General features: G+C 38.8%; 1 protein-coding gene across 1 annotated transcript in view; it reads left to right on the top strand.

Annotated features, from left to right (window-relative positions):
* The window catches only part of GMDS (GDP-mannose 4,6-dehydratase), a 422,575-nt gene that overhangs the window by 182,544 nt on the left and 216,956 nt on the right, over nt 1–23,075 (top strand). The window contains exon 7 of the mRNA XM_057399362.1: nt 7,444–7,571. Within this exon, the coding sequence (XP_057255345.1) occupies nt 7,444–7,571 (128 nt within the window). The remainder of the gene's footprint in view (nt 1–7,443; nt 7,572–23,075) is intronic.

Raw genomic sequence — 23,075 nt, 5'->3', positions numbered from 1 at the left:
ACTCCAATCGTTTACACATGCTTAAGGAATATAAAGGCTCTGTGCTGATGGGCTAGCACATTCATGCTTACCCATAGCTCAGACATGCACGGGCTTGTCCAGTTCTGTGACAGCTTAAATGAGAGGTAGTTGTACAATTTAAAAAACACAGCTTTAAGGAGTGTTAACAAATCAGAGTGGCTAAAGGGCTAAAGACATTTACCTTTGTTTTACAATGTAGTGTGTATAAACTGCGATTATGAAATCAAAGTGAATAGTTTGGAGCAAAAGGTTAAGTTTTCTGTAAGCGAAATGCAGCTCTGTTTATGTAAGTGCCATTAACATCATAAACTTGGGAACAGGAATAACACTTTTACATATTGTTTTCAGTATTAATGTTTGGTTTTCCCTTTATAAGAATCTTTGATGCCTCACCTTTTCCTGTTCAGTGTACAGTTCCTGAGGGGAAAATACTTTAAGAAAAATTATGTGGAGGAAATATACTGAAATAGCACCTTTTGCCTGGCAGTTATTGCTGGTATGCCACCCTGTCCTTTTAAAAAGGCCCATGTAATAGATTTAAGAGGTATAATTAGTCCCGAATAAGGGTGTTTTGAGTGTGAAATTGAGTAGCTTTGTGTTACGCATTACACATGCAGATAGTCTGCTAATTAAAAGTCATTTTTTCAGTCACCTTAGAGAACTGCTGGTGTGTAGTCATAGAAATTACCCTGTCATTATTCTTTGGGAGGTGCAGAACAGTCATGAAGAGTTTAAAGCCCTGATGACAGATCCCCAGTGTAGGGTTAGCTCCACTGAATCACAGGGAAGCATGGCTCTGCTGTGCTGTGACAAATGCCACCTACTCTTTCATCCTATTTCCATGACCTTCTTTTACAGGGCTTACTAGTTGTTCCTCCAGGTAAGCTTCATGCTATCTTTCTGACTATGGGAGAAGAGTCTCCATTTGCTGTGTTCCCTTCCAGACTCTCTACTCTGCCATTCCTCACTCGTATTTTCCCCTCAGAATATAGAAATCATTAATTTTGCTCCCTCCATGCCTAGTTCATGCAACCTCCTGCTGCCTTCAGCTCTCCAAATGTTCTCAGCATGCAAGTGGATGTCGGGGGCAGAGGTGCTCTTGGGTTGAAGATACTCAACCCACTCCAGCGTGCTGCCCTCCTGCTGCTCATGCTTCCTACTTCTGCATGCCTTTACCTTTCTGCCTCAATCTGCTCATTTTTAAAATACAAGTAGTAGTGTATTTTCCATTACCCAAGGAATTCCATTGAAAAGTGTACGGTGCAAATGGAAAATGAGGCCAAGCAGACTTAACACATTTTAATTTTTTGCATTGTGTGTCAATATTTTATAAAAAGAAATAATTTAATTGATATGCCAATTAATGTCTTTATTAGCAATAGTTAAAGGAAATAGTAGCACTTCATCTTATTGCTATCACACATTTTAAAGTAATACCAAATGAAGATTACTTTGTAAGAAGGGACAATTTTATCCTCATATTATTGGACTCTTGCTTTCAATCCATGATCTGTGGATTTTATTGTTATGTGATTATTTCCCACAGAGTTGATAAAGACTAATCTTTAGAAACAAGCCTATTATCAGTAGCTTTATCTTTCCTGTTTAGATATCTCATGTTTCCATGAAAAATGGTTGGGGGTACATAAACTGAAAACATCTGAAAAACATTGCAAATGTATTAAAAATCTGAGAAACCCGCTATCATATAAGGTACTATTGCTATTTTAAAAGACAGAGAAAGAGATGGAAATATTATGATGAAGAAAAGTATTTCCAGCTATGCTATACAGGATTAAATGTAAGGATTAAAGCTGATGCTATGTCATGTTTCAGGAAATAAAATGATTTATTGCTCAGGTCAGGAAGATGTTTCCCAGGCAGTGCATGACTTTACAATTATTTGCTTATGAATCATATCACTCTTATTTCATATATATATTTCATTTTGAAAAAATCTGATTGTGGACTTCTTGGCAAACTCATCCAAACGTAGCTGTACTTGCTTTGTAAAATTTGCAGGATACTGTGAAGAGCTGGGAAAGAAAAAAAATCGCCTTTAACAGTAATTTTTTCCTTTATTTCCGGTGGTGTTTCTACTTTGTGTGATTGTTGTTTTGAGAACAATTTGTTATTTAAAATTGAGAATGGAGTCACAAATTAAATGACTGTTTAGCGTACACTATCTGCTTTAGTAGTTTTACCAAAATGCAGTACACTGTCAGTTGTTTTGATCAAAATACTGTTGAAAATTGTATGTAAACCCAAAATATGGAAGGGTAATTTAAAGATCTGTAACTTGATTTTTATCTGGTTTACATTAACATAACTCCATTGACTTCAGAAAAGTTGATATTGACCTTTAGCAGTATAAGGTAAAGGACACTGGACTTCTTTTCTTAGAAAAATTGGGTGTTGCTTTGTTTTTTAATTTCAACTTGTTAAAAAATGGAAAAGCTTCTCATAGAATGGAAATTATGAGTAGTGTGGACTTTCAGGCAATCAAAACATTTTAATGATCTCATTAAATGTGTCATTTACAACATATGTATGTTAAAAGAAATATGTTCCTTTGGTTTAGTAGAAGCACTGGGTACACAATGTGTTTGAACATGCTAGGCTTCCACTAGAATCTATGCCAGAACCGTAGAAACTTGAAGAAAAAAAAAAAAAGAAACCAAACAAGAAAACTACCCTTTTTCTTGTGCCAGCACCTTTAGAAACAGAAACCTTTTTATCATATTTTATGCAAAACAAAGACAAAGATGTTATGGCAACCTGATAGACTGCATTTCAGCTGATATATATCACCATTAAATGCTGCCAGACTGATTGTTACTCCATGATATTACTAGGATTAATGATGGATTTTCTTTTGCATGAAACAACTAGTGTTATACAGGGATAGCAGACTTCCTAAGACCCCAGTTTTGTCATCTGTTGAGTTGTGTATGTAGCCTTGAGAGCTTGGAAAATGAGGGTTCTTGAAAATAGTTACCATACCAGTGTCTTTTAAAGCTGCTTCATCCATTTGGCTGTCTCTTACACACCGCAGATTCTAGAGATAACACCTACTTTAAACAGCCAGTTTTCTGATGATACACAAAGGGTGAAATCCCAGTGCTGATAAAAAGAATGGGGTACCTATGAAGAGACCCGGATTTTTTTATGTCAGGGCATCTAGCTTTGGAACTGTAGGTGCATTGAGAGCTTGCTTCCTAAAGCAATAGTTTTAAATATGTTCTATTGAGAGATGTGTCCAGCTTTCGAAACTTTATCTTTGCCAGATGTAGGCAGTGCAATGTCCCTCTTGGAGGGATGAGCTGTGTAAGCTATTTTCAACCCTGAGCCAGAGAGTGCAGCAGGCAACAGGCCTGGGCTGGAGAGTTGAAGTTATTGCATTATACCTCTGCTATTTCTTTTCACTGTAGTATTGCTCCTATAGTGGTTTGCTGACAAGTTATATGTTTTACAGATTAGGTCTTCTTGATGAGGAGTCCTTGCTTAAAATCGGGTTTGTAAATCAGACCTTATCGTTCCTATTGGAATGCTTAATGATCTCAGAGGGAGGGCTTGGGTTTTGAAAGCAAATCTAAGCTAATGCCCAGGCTTCCTGAATGAGCTATTAATATAATGAAAACTCATGTTTAAGGCCTCTTTTAAAATGTAAAAACTTGTCAGGCACTGCTAAAACAAGGCTGTATGGAACTGCTGAAATGTGTGGACACATCAAAGCATCCTTTGCAACATCTGTCCAGATCTTTGCTGTTGCTGTACAGCAATTCCAGTGCTGTCAGTAGCAATGCAAACCAGAGCATAACATGGCCCATCATGATTTGGATGTATTTGCTGTATAGATAACTATGCAAAGCTGTTAGCCCGCATGCTTGGCCCTATAGAAGGAGCAGGAATAACTCTACTCTTGATTGCTGTAGGATAGTGAGCTCCCAGAACAGTGCCATCCTCACACATTTTGAAAAAGTGTTTGAATAAGTAACAAATACATCACCCATTTAATAGAGTTTTGAACACTCCATGTTCATTTGTACTAGGTGTGAGCAGTGAGGTGTGTTTTGCAAAGCCTCTCTGAACTCTGGAAACAGTACAAAGGCAGGCAACAAACGCGGGGGTCGACATCTCTCTTCTCCACCAATCTAAGCCAGTTTCTGTTGCTACCACCAACACATTTCCGTGTGAATTATTAATATTAGTAGCATAATAAAGTAGGTCTTGGTCAGCTCTGGTAGCTGGTGGCATTTTAGCTGTTGCATCATCCTGATCTGATGAAAATCAACATGAAAGTCGAAGTAGTTAACACACCAGCTCTGTTGATACTCTTGCTGGCACTAACTGGCCACTCTGAGGAAAATGCTCTCTCAGGTTCAACATTAGCAAGTCCTCAATACCTGCTGAGGAAGAAGGAAGCTAACCAGTTCTGTGTTTCAAAAGGTACTTTGTATTCAGTTGTATAAGGGTATCTGTAGCAGTATGCATAGGCCTTTTAGACAGAATCATTCCTGAGGAAAGAGACATTATGTCTGCCAAGTTTCATGCCAAAGCAAGATTTTATAGCCTGATTGCAAACCGCTAGGACAGGGCATTATAATGGAAATGCTGACATAGCCTTAACTATTCTGAATTATTTCAATGGGCATCGGCCATAAATTCTAGTTATGCTGTGCATTTAATGTCATGGGATCAAACATAAAGTGTAATGGGATATTTTAAGATACTGTGTTTGAAGATAATCAGTATTTTAGCATTATTTACGAACCATGTCATTTAAATGCTTCTAAAATGTGCCATTCAGTCCTTGGTTGCATGAAAAAAAAATTATAATCACATTTTTCAGGATGAACAGTAGCAGGGTTTTCTTCCTCCGCTTTAATGCTGAGGCATTTCCAAGAAGAGGATTGGTATAATGTTGTTGAACCCTTAGTGGAATATTTCTGGAAAATAAAGGTTTTTGGTTTTCGCTGTTATGCTCTCTTAATTCTTCAATTCATGCTTTTGAGGAGTATTTGGATTTTGCTTGGAGTAGATCTTTGAAGGTCATTTCTTTCCAGTTATCAGTGACTCTGCAAGAAGATGACAGTTATGCAAATATGCTGTGTTGTGCTAGACAAATCTGCTTTTTCTTGTGTAGTATCTTTCATACATTTCAAGTTAAGTGGATAGCATAAATGTTCTCTCTCTCACACACACAGAACCTAATAGCTTTTTCTTCTTTTTATGCTAAGAAAATGGTTACTCCAAAATGAAAGGTGATGTTCATTCATCATGAAGGTTGACAGTAAAACTGCAGAGGATGGCCAGAACTCTCACTGCTTTTAATGCAAATGTGAATGTAGTGTTGAAAGTGGACAGTTTTGCTTATTATCAGTTGCAGTGTGGAACATAAAGCCGTATACCTTATCCTAGAAAACAAAGCTTCTCCTTCAACTATTATTTGCTGCATAATAATGCTAACTGAAATTATTTGTGTGCAGAAGGTTAGGAAGTTTCAGAGCTATTCCTAATAAGTTTCTGTAATAGTTTTACTCTATTTTTAATTAATTATCACTAATCTGTATAAAGAACTCAAAGCATTGTATTCCATAATACAATAAATGAAAACAAACTTTGGAGAAGTGCCAGTCTGACTAAGCCAAAGACACTCTGTCACTGGTTTCTGTTAAGCCAGAGCTCTACTCCCTCTGCAACCCCATCCAGACAGGAACAGGGGAACCACAGTACTTTGCTTTCAGAAATTGCAAAAGCAGAGTCACAGTGTCAGTCCTGTGGTTTGTGCTGGTTTATCTTCGGAATAATCATAACTCTCCTGTTGAGTATGGAGGGTGCAGTCTGAAAGAAGAGCTTGGGCTTTCATCCTGCAGACTCATTTATTCAATTTTTGAGGAATATTGCTATAAAAAAAAAGATTCCTCAATATATTTTGTTTCTGAAATTTTGCAGACCACACTGTTTTGTAAGCTTCCTTTACATATCTACACTCTTTCAGGAAATACAGAAATCATGATTTTCATCCTTTAAAAAACAAGTGCATACTATGGATATATTTTAAATGGCTAATAACTGGAATTTCAATTAGTTCAGCAGTAGACAGAAAGTTAAAATTGTATCTTAATCCTGTGGTAAGGTCTGAATTATTTCATTGCTTCATTCCACATGGTTCTTATAGGTGAAATCTGTTGGTTGTTTGGGTTTTTTTTACTTTTGGCAGAGTCAGACGACACTAAAAGACGCTGTGCTGCTCTTGACTTCACAGGGGAAAATAGTACTCTAAAAAAAAGACACTTCATATTATTTAATAATTTTTCCGCAGCTTATCATTAATTTGACAGGAAACTGAGAAAAATTAGATGCATATCCCAAAAGCAGGGTTCCATAATGAAAAGACTACATACATGCATTGAATTTACAAGCTGCACTACTTAAGACTTTTGAAACTTTCTAAGAGCATTTTACAAGTGCAGTTTTTTTCACTGACTGTCCTGCTTTCCATTTGGATGAGGTCTCATCTGCTACCAGTCAATAATTTCTTTATTTTTTTAGCTGTTTAAAAGGCATGAAATTTTAATTTTTCTGGCCCATTAGTGGGCGAATGCCATTGGGCTTGTTTAGCCTGGAATCATGGTATAAATTCAAATCCCTCTGCTTTTGAGGAGACTGTTGAGCATATTTTAGAATCACAGCCATCATAATCGAAAAATCAAGATATGAAAATAACTCGAAACTAGCATTATTTAAAGCAACTCTCCAGGGAGAAGAAATGGGTGCACAAAATTGCTACAGCAATACAATGAACAAAATACAGAAATACGGTAAAATAATGTGCGGCCTTCAACTGATGAAGTTGAAATTACATTTTCATGATCTCACTGAACCTGGGGGATGAAGAATCCCAACTAACTAAAAAGTGAAATGCATTTAACCATTACAGTCCTTTGGAGAATATATAGTCTCAATTTTTTTTATTAATAAAGTTATTTATTTTGATACGTGACTACCTAAAAAAAAGAAAAGAAAACAAAAAAGAATTAGCAACAAAAAACTTGAGGGTGGTCTAAGATCTAAGATGCCTGTCTTCTTTATGTAACCTTTTGCATTTTGTGTTTAAGAACTGACATTCCAAATGATTTTCTTTGGCTTTATGCCTGGACTGAATACTGAGGCAGCAAATTAGGAACGCTTAAGAAGTCCCACAAAGAAAGATGTTTGCTGTGAAAATGCAGCTAATGTGACACTTGCACTGGAAGCTTCTTAGCCTACTCAAATGATAAAAGATGGCATGGGTCTAGGTGGTGTAAGAATTGTGAATGAAGACTGAAAGTACCATATGCTGGTACGTACAAGGCATTTTTTCTGTCTGGTTATCTGCCATTGTGACTATGCTGATACTACCTTTTATTTCTATTTCAGGAGCTAACTTTGTTACTCGAAAAATTAGCCGATCGGTAGCAAAAATTCACCTTGGACAGCTGGATTGTTTCAGCCTGGGCAATCTGGATGCCAAGAGAGACTGGGGCCATGCCAGGGACTACGTTGAGGTAAGCTGTGGACCATGTGCCTTTTTCTGAGCCATCTTTGTGGTGGGGATAATGCTTGTTGCTGTAACTTCAGGTCATGGTCCACAGAGGGCTATCTCAACATGGTTTTGCTTATTGAGACCTGTTAAGTTTTCTTGCTCTTGATTTCAAACTAGAAAATTTAGCAACACAGCAGTCTACCCCAGGCATGACCTGAACAGAAAAATAAATCTTTGGGTCTACATTCCTTGACTGAATTCCTTGGGGGAGGTGGCTGACTAATAAAGTGTATCTATTTTAGAGTTTTTCTTCTATTGTTTTGACAAATTTTATGACCAGTGTTAAGATTGCAGCAAGTTGCAGTATGACCTGAAGTCAAAGATCCTGCTGGAGGTTGGTGGCCTTTATTATAACAAGGCAAGAATGATGTGTATATTAATGGTCAAAGGTCTAGCTGGTTATATATTACAAAGAAGCATCACAACATAGTTGTGACAGCAGGTACTGCAACACATGTGCCTGCATCTAGTGTTTGAAATGTTTTTGTACTCAGGATTTGTTTCTAATTTTATTCTATGCATCTACTTAAGCAGACAAATAAACAATACCCCTGTATTGTATTACAAGGAGACATGAATGACCATGTAGGAAATATTGTCTTTTCCCCAGGAGACTTTTGTCCCCATTTTGATGCTTAAAGATTTCCTGTGGTCATTGGACTATTTCTGTCTTTTAATAATTCCTTGCTGGGAAACCGGATTTGGCTTCACCATTCATTGATGTAGTTTAAAAAGATGATGACTGCTTGTTTTGTTTTTCTGTATCACAAAGCAAGTATTTCATTAGGAAAAGTCCCATTTGGAATTTTTATTGTAAATTGAGATTTAAAAGGTAAAATAAAAGCTGAGCTTTCAAATGTTGTTTACAGTCAAAAAGAAACAGCAAGAAAACAAAACTGTAATACCAGAATGTAAACTTTTGCTCTGGCTTATATTAAAATAGGGAAAACAGCCATATTGCCTTGGCATTAAAAGAGTTCCATCAAGTTAGTGAAGAAGGTGAGTTTTGGCAGCTGGTTACAATAAAGTTCGCTTTTGGTTCTGTGCTGTATTTGTATGTAGTGTGATATGGGCACCATGAATGTCATGACTATGCCTGCATGAATATTGGTTTATATTTGTGGCTACAACATTGGTTGAAGCATTTAATGCAGTAAACTATCCAAATCATCTTTTTAATGGATAAAACTATAGTCAAGAGGATTCATAAAGGCAGTTACCAAGTCTCAACTGAAAGGAAGTAAAAGATAAGCCAAATAAACTGATTGGTTGCAGGAAGATAGTGAGCGCAATTTGCTAGCAGGCGTTGGATATTCCCTAAATGCTTTGGCTATCTCATTCCAAGACAACTTGCACCAGATCATAAATCATGGGATGAATTCTGATGTCTTCTTCTGTAAGGGTAATCCAGAATAACCCTCTTGTGCCTAGTGGATCAGGCCCTTGTCCTGTGTTCAAACCTTTAAAAGCAAAAAGGAAATGAGAACAAGTCTATGCAGAAGAATGACTAGCTTTCAAGGCCTTTGGCCTCCAGAAGGAATTCAGTCGTCCAAGGTCTGCAGCACAAACACATGTTTGTTGTGTAAGTAGCATTCCAGACCTTTCAGCTACACAATTTGGGCCTGTACCAAAATCTTCTGGAAAGAATTGCTTGCTAAAATATAGTTCATCTTGAGTATTTCTCTTCCCGGAGAGGTACCCCTTCGGATAATGGGAAAGTTATTATCAATTCTCTAATTCCCTGAATATTGTGGAAATGTGGTTACAGGCAGCATTTTAATGGGGAAAAAAGAGAGTAACTTTAAGCTGGAAATAAACAATTATTTGAGGCTTTAATGGACTGGAAAGTAGGGCTTAGAGATTTAACATTGTTCAAATAAATACATAGTATGTTAGAAAGCATGATCATATTTACAAGCATTTGGGGAGCTTCCTTAAGGATATGGCTGAACACATAGGGATATAGCTTATCCTCTCCATATGCACTTTTAAATCCCATTGATATTAATACAAGTAACACATGTGCATGTAGACTAGACCACGTACTGTGTTTTCTTTCTCCTTGTTTCCTTATTAGGGATAATAATAAAACCATAAATACATTCCTTTTTGTTGTTTTATAAAACATTATGGGTCAATTCCTGATCTCATGAAAGTTGATGACCAAACTCCCATTGACTTTGTGGAAAGACTATATCCTGTATGTATTGGAGTAGAGAACATATAGTGGTTACAAAGCACAAGCGAAGTCAGGACCTTTATGATCGCAGTATACATCATGTTTAAACATAGATTTGTAGCAGAGGAGAATAGTTGGAATATGTGTTCAGTTAGGTTTTTGAGTTGGTACTTGAACTGCCACCTGCAGGAACAGTGGCGTTGTGCTAGTGAATGAAGACTAGGAAGTCTTAACTTGCTAGGAATGTTTCCTTTCAGTGTTTGAAGACAACAAAATAGAAATAAGTAAGTAGGCATCAAAAATGGGAGGGAGGGATTATTAGTTCATCCTGAAATAAGTAGCTCTTAGCATTTTTGCAGAAATTGCTGCTGCCTCTCACTCCCCCTTTCTCCAGTTTTACCCTACTGTGGTTGAGCACAAGTCCCATGGGAAGACGATTAGAGATGACGATCAATGCTGCTGAGTTGGAAGTGGAAAAATAATGCATCGATGCTATTGATATATGAATCTTCTGTGTGCCCTGTGAGGGTAAATCATACCTTTTATTTGTTGCAGAAAGTTCTAGTAAACTATCTGATAGGTATTTTCAAGTATTAGTACAATAGCAAGCTTTAACAGTCTGACTCATTTCTATGTCATTTATAAAACATGAGGCATCATGCAAATTTCCTCAGACACTCACCCAAGAGTCTTAATTCAAATAAATATAGATACTCAGAAACATTTGACCTGGTCCATTAAAAAAAACACATCAACCACAGGTTGGTTGGTTGTTTTTTTTAATTTCCTAGATGCTAAGTACTGTAAATGAAGTCATGAAGGTGTATGATTGATGGCTTGGCTTTGCGAGTGAAGATTTGGGAAGGGCTTTAACCATGCTTACTACAAGCACGATGACCAAGGGCATGTGGGATATGCAAATCTGGTTGGAAAAAAGGGTGCTTAGGCAATCAGGAAGTGTCCGACCAGGACTGTCATCTCCTGAGTGATCTCGAGCTACCCATGCGCTGGTCCACCCACATGCAAGGTTTTATCTGCAGCTTCCCATGCACCTTGTCACCTATCGTTTTGACCCTTGCTCGTCCATACAGACAAGTGAGAGTGAGCCCTTCCAGCCTGAGCAGTGGATTTTTTAGGTAAAGCGCAGCTTGTGCAAACCTGGCCCCACCATTTACACCTGAGGTTTAACTGCCACAGCCGAGTTAGCTGGGACAGTGACAGCAAAGTCCACAGGTCGTAGGTTCTGTAAGAGTGTCCTTCGCTTTGATGGAAGACCATACAAGGCTAGACAAGCTCCATCAGATAGGAGTTTTCCTTCTCCTATGAGGAAGGCCTGGCTTCGCTAACGAAGATTCAGGAATAGCTTTATGCATGCATTCTGAAGCGACCGATGACGCAATAGCACAACATCAAGCGTCTAGGCGGGATTCTTAGAAACGTTCAGTCAAAAGCCCACAGATGGTCGCCTCGCGCCAGTGGCTCCTCAGCCAAGCGCACTCACCAGGGGTCTGAGCCTGCGGGTCCTCTCGTACTGAGCAGGATTACTATTGCAACAACACATCATCAGTAGGGTAAAACTAACCTGTCTCACAGCAGTCTTAATATCTGCATCAGAAACCTCTTGGTCCTTCTTGGGGACATAGTAGACACATTTACGTGTAAAGATGTAAAGGGAAAGCCAACAAATAGAAACATGGTCATGTTGCAAAGTGGCTCTGGGAAAAGAACAAGTTCATATTAGACTTCAACAGCTGCAGCTTTTTCTTCCTTTGCTTTCCTCTTTATCACATGCTGCTGCTTAGGTTGCCTTCTGCAGTTGGACTGCACACACCTCAGTGTTGTGCAGAGAGCAGAAATACTGTACTGATGAATGCTGTGGAAAAACCTGTCAAAGTGTATCTTACAAAAGTAAAAAACCAAGTCAAAGGTAACAGTTTTTACTGTAGTCTTTAAGTATTTGTGCAGATCAGAAGTATTTTCTTTTGCCTTCAATAGAAATCCAGCAGTATTTCTGGGAATAATTGCAGAGGCTTCACAATTGGGTCATAATTGATTCCTATTAATTACAGGTCTAGACAAATGCTGAAAATTAAGTATGTACTGAAATGGTGAAATCAGGGACCATTTGATATTCTAAATGTATGGCAATCAGCTTCCATTAATTTGTATTTAAATAACGTTAAAAAAAAAAGCTAAAAAGAACAGCTTATAAATAAGTAATATAGTAAGTTATTGTACAGTCCAACCAAGTACATTAAGAAACTGCTTCAAGAAGGACTTTCCATCTTAGGTTTGTTTTTGTTTTCTAATTGCTTCTGATGATGGCATGTACTTTACTTTGTAATTAAAATACACAACAAAAATGCGCAGTCAGTTTTTATTGTCTTTAATCCTTTTGCGGTTGTTGAAATTGAGATAGTAAAATCTAACCTATAGTGATGCAGTCTGCATTTTAATGTCCACTCATCATCAGTGCGTCTTTTATTAATGATTTTTCTCTTCACCACTCTAATAGGTAGAGACTCACCCTTAGAGACAGCTGCTACCATTTCTGTTGTGGGAAATCCCTTGTCATATGTTTGTGTGCATGTTTAAATATCAAAACTCTTGCCAAACAGCATTATTTAAACTTTTACTTCCCTCTTGTGCATAAGAAATTGATTCAGCCATCAAGATTGTTGGCCAAGGCACTTCTAGTTCCATTTCTTGTTTTCCTGGATTGTTGAGGATATGTTGTCTTTTGAGGTAAGTTTTACCTTAGTCTGATAAGACATGAAGTTTTTTCTGACACATCTTTTTATCAGTGCAGCGGAATAGTTCCTTGTGACAGTTTTCCTTTGCTGAGGATTGTTGGTTATAAAAGCAAAGTCAGTTACATCTGTCTTTGTAACTACCAGTACTTCATATAATTATGAAATTGGCTTGTGAACTTAAAGGCATGCTTTTAAATAACGATTACCTTTTGTTGTGGGCTGAAGTGAAAAACGTTTTTCTCTTCTTACTGCTTAGTTTCTATACTTGATGTTAATTACTTCTAATAAAAATTAAGATATAATTTTAAATCCTCAATGCTGGACTTCTTTGAGTATGCCTGTAAAGATTTTTGAGCCATCCAGGTACTCAAGTGTATTTTGTGTATTTCCAAATGAGAACTTTTCCATTCCATCAGCTTGCTTGAGCTGGGAAAATAAATGACTCTATTAAGGCAAATCAATCATAAACTTATATCAAATCTACTCTGATTCACGTGATAATTCACTGAACTGATTATCTTATTGCTGCCATCTAGGAGAAGTAACTGTGAGAGCAGCAGGGCTTGTATGAACCTTTAGGAGAAAAGTTTGATGGACTGTGCTCCTTTAGAACAGCTTCTGAACATTCACAAAACCCTAGGTCTAGAAGAACCTGTGTCAGAGACAATGACAATTCCACCTTAGTTTCTTTCTAATAGTTTAAAAATCTGTTGTCCTTTTTATAAGATATAGAACTAAGCCTCATGCTGAATTGCTTTTTGAGAAAGCAACATCTTCCCAAAGAAAGTACAGGCTTACCAATAGCAGAATATTCTTTGATTTCCTCATGTAAATATTTAGGACATGTGAGGTATGATGTGTCCAGGATAAAGGATGTTGCATTTGACCATGGTAGTATGTTCAGTCGTCTATGCAAATAATGATCCAGTTCTCAGGATACATTACAGCAAATGTTAGTGGCCACAGAGCAAGTAACTAGATTCAAATGAAAGATGCTGAATTGTTCTGTGAATTAGACCCAGTACTGACCCACAGGCACTGGCATTTGCAATAGAGTGCCACAAGAGTGCTGGAACAGCAGGTCCAGGAAGAAGTAAAGATTATTTTCTTCCTTCTAGTTGAGTCTATAGGGGAAAGACATAGATAAGTGGACTGCCAGAGTTGACTCAGGATGATGTTATTCCAGTAAATTCTTCACACACTTTGCACCCCAGCTGAAATGTTCTAACCTACAAAAGAGTTCAAGGCTTGATATGAGGTGGTAGAAGGCATCACAGGCCACAAAACAGGTGTCTCCCTGGCATGTCTCTCATGCAGGCTTAAAATAGGATCCTGTGACCCCACTGTCATTTCTTGCTCTTTATTGCTGTCCAGGTAGACTCCATCAAGAACACTGGGCTCAGTAAGGCACCTGTAGTCCCACTTGACTTCTTGCTTCAGAAACCGCTCTTTTAACTGTCTGGTTCTAGTTAAGAACGTTGGATTGAAGATTTTGAACATTTTCTTGAAGATTATTTCTGTGCAGTACCAAAATGAACTGTCACAAACAATAAGCATATGGTGAAGCATTTCTTCTCCATTGTCCCATGCAAGCAGAGAACAAGTTGATATTTAAATAATTATGTTTTATTTCAGTTAGAGCATGACTTGATGCCAGCAAAAAGTAGGTATAATTCTCAAATACCGTCTTTCAGATTTTGAAACTACGGGCAAACCTTAACTTATGAAGAGAGAACATGGTTTTGAACAACTGTGAAAGTAAAAGTTTTACTTTTTCATGCCAAATAAAAGCTTACATTTTGGTAAATAAGGCTGCACACACAATAAATGGCTTTATAATACTTTTATTTCAGTGTGTGTAGTTTAGACTTCTTGACTATTACAAATAGTTGCAATTCCCAGCAGAGTGACATACTATCATCTTAATTCTACTCACAAAGATGATGTCTGCATTAAAGAAAAACAAAACAAAACAATTCATTCATGGTGTTTGAAATACTGAAGTCCGTAAATAATGTGATTCTAAATAGCTACAGTATAAGTGAGAAAATTCAAACATGCGTTATACACGTTTGCCTGTGCACACATACCATGTGTATATGTGTGTTTCTATGTTAATTTGAACGTATGTATGTTTCTGTTTATGCAAGGATGATTTTTTTGAAATTGTTTTCAATTTCACATTTTTTTAAGAGGTGCATGCATGTGTTGTTTTCTCTTTCAGTTTGGTATGAGTGCTAGTAAAAGATTGAACAAGAAAGTAGTTTATTACAATGGACATGAATGGTCTCCATACTTAAAACATAAAAATGAGGAAAGAAAGGAGTTTAATTACAATATGTAGGTGTTCCTTCTAATGCACATCATATGGTATTGATTTCCAGCAGCAGTACCTACTGTAAGGGCTGCTGCTAGACCTTTTCCTTTCAGGAAAACTATCCTGATCTATTTCAGAACTACAGCACCATTTCCCCCTGTTTATTTTTTGTAGCCATTTTTATATGAGGGAATATAACTGTAAAAAGATTTTTTCTTATTTACATAAATTTTCCTTTAGCTTTCTTTTTCACCACTTTCATGTTTGACCTATTAGTGTTTTTAGGCTTTACAAAGCCAAAAAACTGCTTCTCTCGGCAAAACCATCTGGTTTAGTTTCCTGTGCCTCAACAATGATATGTGTATTATTATCAAGGCCACCCCGGTGGTTTTCTAAGTGGTCTTGTTACAGCGGTGGTCTTACAATTCAATTGGAATGATGGAAAGGTTAGACTAAGGCTTCTTTCAAGTATAAGGTTTCCAGATTGATAAATTATGTATTGTTGTCGTATTTCTGAGACTGACCTATTATGCCATTGTAGCTTGAATGCAGTATCTCTTCAAATAATACAAGAGTCCTTCTGACAAATTCTGCTTTTGCAGCACTTTCTTCTTGTAGACTAGCAAATTAAGGCACTTTACAAAAGTAACTTTATATGCATGCTATGTTCCTATGATTTTATTTTTCTGCTCTGTCTGGCAATGTATGGAAAAACAAGTATAATGATGACAGTCCATGTATAGGAGCTTGAGACAAGATTGGATGCCAGCAGAAAGACGATATAATGCAATATGTATACCATTATTGCAGTCTACGCCAGTGCATGCTGCAATACAGTGTTTACTCATTAGCAGGTGGCAATGTAACACCACTGTGACCCCATACAGGGTGAAAAAAACAGACTTTTTTAAAAAAGGTCTGTTCCACCTTCCAGTCGGTCTCATGGTGGTTTTACCTTATGACAACTTCAGATGAGACTGTGGGAAAGAGGTGAATCTCATGGGGTAGATGGGATTGCCAGGGGGCAAGTACACCAGACATCCTGCTGCAGGCTGCAGCTGTGCCTGGAGGGCAACCACTGCCTCATCATGGGATGGAGTGTGTTCACCATAAAGTGAATCGTCACCAGATTTAGCAGCAAAGATTCCACAAGCCTCTCGAACATATGTAACCACAATATTTTATTTTTTTTTTTCCAATTTAGTCCACACAAAGTTTATGAATTGTGCAAGTTTGGGGCAAATTTGATGGAAACCTCATAAACATTCTTTAGCCCCCTATATGCAAAATTTCAAATTGCACTTACTGCACAACAAGGAAACCCTGAGTTTATGGAAAAAAAAGTTTGAGGTTTAAGGGGAAGTTAACACAAAGTAAACATATGTTTTAATCAGCTGAGTCACTTCAATTAGTTAATTTTTTTCCTTTCTGTCCTGGGTTCAGCAGTAGCAGTCATTTTTCTCCTTCTTGGTAGCTGGTGCAGTGCTGTGTTTTGACTTTTGGCCTGGGAACAGAGCTGATAACAACGATGTTTTGGTCTGGCCAAGGACTTTGTGAGCCTCATGCTCTGCCAGGGAGGGGGGGAAGCTGGGAGGAAGCAGAGACAGGACACCTGACCCAAGCTAGCCAAAGAGGTATTCCATACCACAGCACATCATGCCAGGATGTAACTGGGAGTGAGCCGGAAGGGCGGGTAGACTGTGGGGTTGGAGAAGGTATTGGTCAGAGCTTGGTAAGGCTGGGGGGGGCGGCGAGTTATTGGTCGGCTGGTGGTGAGGTGATGTATTCTCTTCCCTTGTTATTTCCTTTATCATTATTATTATTGGTGGTAGCAGTAGTGATTTGTGTTATACCTTAGTTACTAAACTGTTCTTATCTCAACCTGTGGGAGTTGCATTCTTTTCAATTCTCCTCTCCGTCCCTCCAGGAGTAAGGGGAGGGAAAGAAGGGGGGGAGTGAGTGAACAAGTTGCCTGACTGGGTTTAAACCACGACAGTTCTTTTTGGTGCCCAACGTGGGGCTCGAACCCACGACCCTGGGATTAAGAGTCCCATGCTCTTTGGCCCAAATATCTATAAGGTTATTCCAGAAATGAGTCCCATTGTCTGACTCAGTTCTCTCTGGGGTGCCGTGTCGCCACAAAATCTGTTTCTCAAGGCCCAGGATAGTGTTCTGGGCAGTGGCATGGGGCACAGCGTATGTTTCCAGCCACCCGGTGGTTGCTTCCACCATGGTAAGCACATGGCGCTTGCCTTGGCAGGTTGGTGGCAGTGTGATATAGTCAATCTGCCAGGCTTCCCCATATTTATACTTCAACCATCATCCTCCATACCAAAGAGGCTTTAACCGCTTGGCTTGTTTAATTGCAGCACGTTTCACACTTCTTGCCTCTTTTTTGCTTGTTCTCTTGCATACAGGGGCAGCCAGTATTGGTACGAATTGGTCCTCTGGTTTGGCTGCAGTGATTATCACTGTGGTTTGAGTAGCGACTGTTGCTTTGCCCTCAGATCTGCCGACATTCTTTTCCTTTCCAAGGTGCTGGATAGTTTTGAACAAGGCCCTGTAAGCATAGGCCAAGCCCCAGCATGTTGCCATGATTTGTCCATCTCTGGTATGGCCAGAATGACCACACACCTCATTTAAGTGTTTTACTAATTCTTCTGGATTTTGCAGTTGTTCGGTAGTGAAATTCCAAAATCTTTGCCCTCTGGCCAGTCCATGATGAATTCTAGAATGCCTGGACAAATGAGATTTCCTATTCGAGTTCATTGTGTAATTAGTGCAGCCCATTTACTCCATGTAGCATCAGTTGCATGATGTGTAGAGGAGACCCTAACCGTAGACTATCGTGGCCTGAATGAAGTCACACTACCACTGAGTGCTGCCGTACCAGACATGCTAGAACTTCAGTATGAACTAGAGTCAAAGGCAGCCAAGTGGTATGCCACGACTGATATTGCCAATGCATTTTTCTCAACTCCTTTGGCAGCAGAGTGCAGGCCACAGTTTGCTTTTACTTGGAGGGGTGTCCAGTTTACTTGGAATCGACTGCCCCAGGGGTGGAAACACAGCCCTACCATTTGCCCACGACTGATTTCAAGAGGTTTTCCCTGAGGCTGGTGCATGGTAGGGGATGTGATATACCCACTCAATGCCATGCTCTTCAAAAAGAACTGTTGTGGTTTAAACCCAGTCAGGCAACTCGTTCACTCACTCCCCCCCTTCTTTCCCTCCCCCTACTCTTGGAGGGACAGAGAGGAGAATTGAAAAGAATGCAACTCCCACGGGTTGAGATAAGAACAGCTTAGTAACTAAGGTATAACACAAATCACTACTGCTACCACCAATAATAATAATGATAAAGGAAATAACAGGGGAAGAGAATACAACATCTCACCACCAGCCGACCAATAACTCCCCCCCCCCCCCCCAGCCCGACCAAGCTCTGACCAATACCTTCTCCAACACCGCAGTCTCCCAGCCCTTCCGGCTCACTCCCAGTTACATCCTGGCATGACGTGCTGTGGTATGGAATACCTCTTTGGTCAGTTTGGGTCAGGTGTCCTGTCTCTGCTTCCTCCCAGCTTCCCCTCCTCCCTGGCAGAGCATGAGGCTCACAAAGTCCTTGGCCAGACCAAAACATCCTTGTTATCTGCTCTGTTCCCAGGCCAAAAGTCAAAACACAGCACTGCACCAGCTACCAAGAAGGAGAAAAATGACTGCTACTGCTGAACCCAGGACCTTGCTCTTTTTCCTGTCATGAGTTGGGGGGGGATAAAAAAGAGAAGGAAAAGAAACCCCCCAAACAAATAAACCCCAACAAAACCAAAACCCCACAACCAGGTGTGTCTACCTTTGAATTCAGAATTTTTTTATCCAGTCAAATTGAACTTGGCAGCATTTTAAAGAACAGGAAGAAGCGTCTTTTATTGGTAAATGCTAGGCAACATTAATAACAGGTACTGTTACCAGCCCCACCTGTAATAACCCAGATAGTTTCTCTTTATTAACTAATCTATGATTTACAGATTTATTTGAATCCTAAAGTAATGCACCACATTCTGAGAAAGCTGTATAGCGTAGTAGGTTTTAATTTTAATAAGGGGGAAAAATCCCTTAAAACAGATCATTAAAATTTAATGAGGACATTTTTAAAACCCCATCCATAATGGTTCAATTTACACTGGAAGTCAAAAATAGTTAATGGTGTTGTTATGTCTGTGTGGTAACATCCTCATTATACAGTAATTGTTTTAATTTGAAATGAAGCCAGTAAAACATCATGGGCAGTGCATTCCCAGAGCCAAAGTTTTTAGCCCTCCGACAATTTCAGGTCATTCCACTGAAAGAAGAAATATTTCATAGCATAAATTAAAATGTCAGGGCTCACTTTTGTTGTACTCTAGCTGTTAATTTTCTGTGTATTATTAAGACCAGTTATCAGCTGAGTGACTGTGCTTTCCTGATCTAGGTATGGAGAAAAAAATACCATTTTTTTGTTTGTCTGAGTGGGAAACATTCCCTAAACCCACAGGGTGCACTTAATATGCCACTTTTAGTTTTAGCAGAAATACTTGAATTTTAGCTGTAGGTGTTTTGGGATGAAGCCTTGACCTAACAATCAGCATTAATGGGCCAAAGATAGAGCAGCTGAACTTTCCAGTTAGCCTTCTTTGGCTGACATTAAGCTTCCCCTGGGGACAGTTGGCTTGGTTACCAGGTTAAGTACTTGAAGAAAGTTTATTGCTGTCATGTGCTTGATTTCTCTCTCTCTTCCCTTCAAAATCCATGTGATTTCTGCAACAAGCGCAATTGTTTGTTTCCTCGGGAGGGTGAGGAGCATTACACTTACAAGGTAGGTGAGCAACACTGGCATTTTCTTAGCCCTTGTCCCCAGTCAGCTTAGCAGTGTGGCTGGGTTGGATTTGCCTGCAGCCATGGAAGAGGAGAATGAATTAAATATTGGGCCCCTGACATTGTCCTGTGTCTGCAGCTTATATAAGGGCTGGCAGTTCTCTCCAGCCCTCCTAACACTTCCTCCTTTGTGCAGATTGAGGCTGACTGGTGCAGGGGAGCCCAGATGCTGTTGGTCCCCATATGTCTTGCTGATGCACAGGACAACTCCTGGCACTAGAAACCTTGTTGGCCTTTTCATTGCTTCTACTGAAATAAGGATTTTGGTGTTTTCTTGAGTGAGTAGGCCCATGTACAGTGGGATTAAAGGATCTGGTATTGGATTTGAGGAAGCAAAATCAGGGGATCCCTAACTATTATTATGGAATGTTGTCTGTCTGCAAGGACAGGGTTTTTTATAGTCTTGAGTGCAGCCTAGGCACATTTTGCCCAGCTTTGATTCTTTTGGTCAATAGCATGAGGAAAGCAGGGTAAACTCAACCATTTGAAACCTCAAAGAACTGTGACCTCCAGCTAGAAGCCCCTACTGTGAACCGTTGCCTAAACTGCTGCGTCCATGGGTGTGTTAGCTGTTGAACTGACTTCATCTTACTTACATTTGTGCTTCTATTAAAAGCTTCTATTAAAACAAGCACCGTAATGGAAATATGCTTACTCCCTAAATTTGTTCTTAATGACAAGCTTTGTACTTCTTAGAAGTTGGTATTTCTAGTGTAAGTTGTGTGTTATTATTTCTTGATCTGCAAATGGATTTGATTTATTATTTTTTTTTAATATCTTCCAAGTGCATTTTATGGAGTTCTTTAAGGAGCAGTAAATTGCATTAGAAAATTAACTCCTGTTTCTGCCTTAACCTCTATCAAGTGAGATGTTACTCTATGCAGTAACAGTTTATCAAGCCAAGCCTAATGCCATAATACCAGACACACATGTTGCTTTTGACATAATGAAAAGTTGGTACAAATCATACAATTTTGCTGTACTGTGCGTTATTTTACAAGAAAAAGTAATGCTTTGTGTTGCTAAAGCAATATTTTTTACTTATGCAATACAGGCATACTTTCCTCCTCACCATTAATTTATTATGCTGCATTTATTTCCAGACAAACCCTACTTTTCCATATCTGGTGGAAATTTTTCTCTTCCTCTGAGGTGTTTTAAATTCAACAAGCATCAGGTTTTTAATATATCATACTCAAGAGGAAATAATTGACAAGGGAAAAATATTTTAAGTATATCCTTTTCATTTTATTGCTAGTATTATTATTGATATCCAAGGTAGATATATATTAAAAATACTGCTGATTTAAAACCGTTCATGTTCCAGACTACAAGTTATTGGGAAGGTGTCAGGATGCATAAGATAGGATGGTCTTTAGGCTATGTGACAGACTAAGACATGATAGCTCTGTCTCTCAACAAGGGAAAGCCCAAGACGTGTTTAGCTGCTGCTGGGCTGTACCTCCACTATCATCTCCTGGCTGCTGGCAGCCTTGCTGTTGAACCCCCATGCCAAGAAAAGTCTTTATTTTAAGTGCCATATTCAGGCTGCAGCTGGGTAATCACCACTGCTCCTATTTGTGCATGTTCCATGTATTTGTTTTTTATTTGATACATTATTTTAGCCCATAATACCTCATAAACCTTTTCCAGTGACTTGTGTACCATAGCTGTGGCGTGCAGGAATGTAACTTTCTGGACGGGTAGTACTGGTAGCAGAAATTATACTGGTTTGCAACGAGGAGCCTGACATGGGGCAGGTCCCGACTGTGCTTTGCTTTCCGGGAATGACAACATCGAGCATGAAGGAGCTTGCCTTCCAAGGAGCTTTTCCAGGCTAACTGTGATATCTGGTGCCTCATCTCGAGGGGAATCTTTTTTTTTTCCTTGCACAGTAACTCAGGTGAGTAACAATTTACAGCTGGTGTTCACTGGAGGCTGTACGAGTTCTTGTGGTCCAAGCACACTAATGTTACACTTCATATAATGTACAGCATTTTGACAGAGTCTTACAAATATGGGTGCTGAGAAAACATTTTAGAAATGTTATGTTTCTTGCTATCACCAGATAGCAAGAGAAGGTGAGAGCACATGCATGAAATGCACAAGCTCCAAGAAGACTGTAGGGCTTTTTCCTCGCTGCCTTTCAGGCACACCTGAGGACCAAGCATGCTACAAACCAACTTCAGGAATTGGTTTGGAGAGGAATCTTGTTCTAATAATATGATTATGGATTTCAGTGGGACTTGACTTTATCCATTGCATCTCACATTTCTGCTTGGGGAGGCAGAGGCTAGCACAAGAGAAAGAGGCTCTGTGCCCACACAGAGTTACTCAATACACCTGTGATAGGAACAGCCACAGTTTGCCTATTTGCCTCTAAAAGTGACCTCAGGAGACATTAAAATTCCATTTAACGCATTACCAATATAAACAGGAAGCATAATAAAGGGTTTTCACCTGGCCTACTGTGCCTGTTTTCAGCCTCAAGTATGACAGAATGATGAAATTTGTGCACAGCTGCCCACTCCTTGTAATTAAGTAAATTAGTCTTTCCTCAAAGAAGTCTTTTTTGTTGCTGATTTTCATAAGGTCACATCTAAAGAGGGGCAGTATAAAACCAACAGGCACATATGTAGAAGTGTAGCTGGCAAAAAAACCAAATTTTAGTAAAAAGTCCACCCAAAAGTAAATTAATCATCATTGTTATCGCATTCATTTGGAGTGATTACAGAAACTAGTTTTAAATTATAGCAGAATCATGAACATTTGACATTTACTTTTGAAATACACTATGTGGTAAACAAAAATAAGCCTCAGTTCCCTTGGTTTAATTTATTCATACGAGGTTTGTAAACAAACTGTGTAATGAAATCGCATGCTAATGATAGGCATTTAGCTGCACTGATTTGTAGCAGTCTGATAATTTAAATACAGTGTGTCATATATATTTCAAGCTGGGGGTAAAAATAATCCAAATTCTGAAAACACAATCTTAACAATGTCTCAAATAGTTGTTTATGTTCTGGAGTTGCTTCTAAAACAGCTGACTCCTAACTAAGCTAGTTTTATTAGTAGTATCTTAAAGTGATCCTTTTTGCCTAGATACGGGGTTTCACTGGGATGTTGGTTTGTATAAAGTCGTTCACTGAAACAGCCTACCAACTTGTTACTGCAAATTCTGGCTGTGTTGTATTGAAGGATACTGCTGGATCTTAGTACACTCTTACTACACTTTCTTGGAAGGAAAAATCACACAAACTTTTATATTTCATGAAGGCTGATAAAACCTAGAAAATAAAA

The sequence above is a fragment of the Pezoporus wallicus genome, unplaced genomic scaffold, assembly GCF_028554395.1.
Source record: "Pezoporus wallicus isolate ANWC-B61680 ecotype Strahan unplaced genomic scaffold, APGP_CSIRO_Pwel_v1 contig_818, whole genome shotgun sequence".
Lineage (NCBI taxonomy): Eukaryota > Metazoa > Chordata > Aves > Psittaciformes > Psittacidae > Pezoporus > Pezoporus wallicus.
Note: the sequence above shows the minus strand (reverse complement) of the source record. Positions and strands in the feature narration are given on the sequence as shown.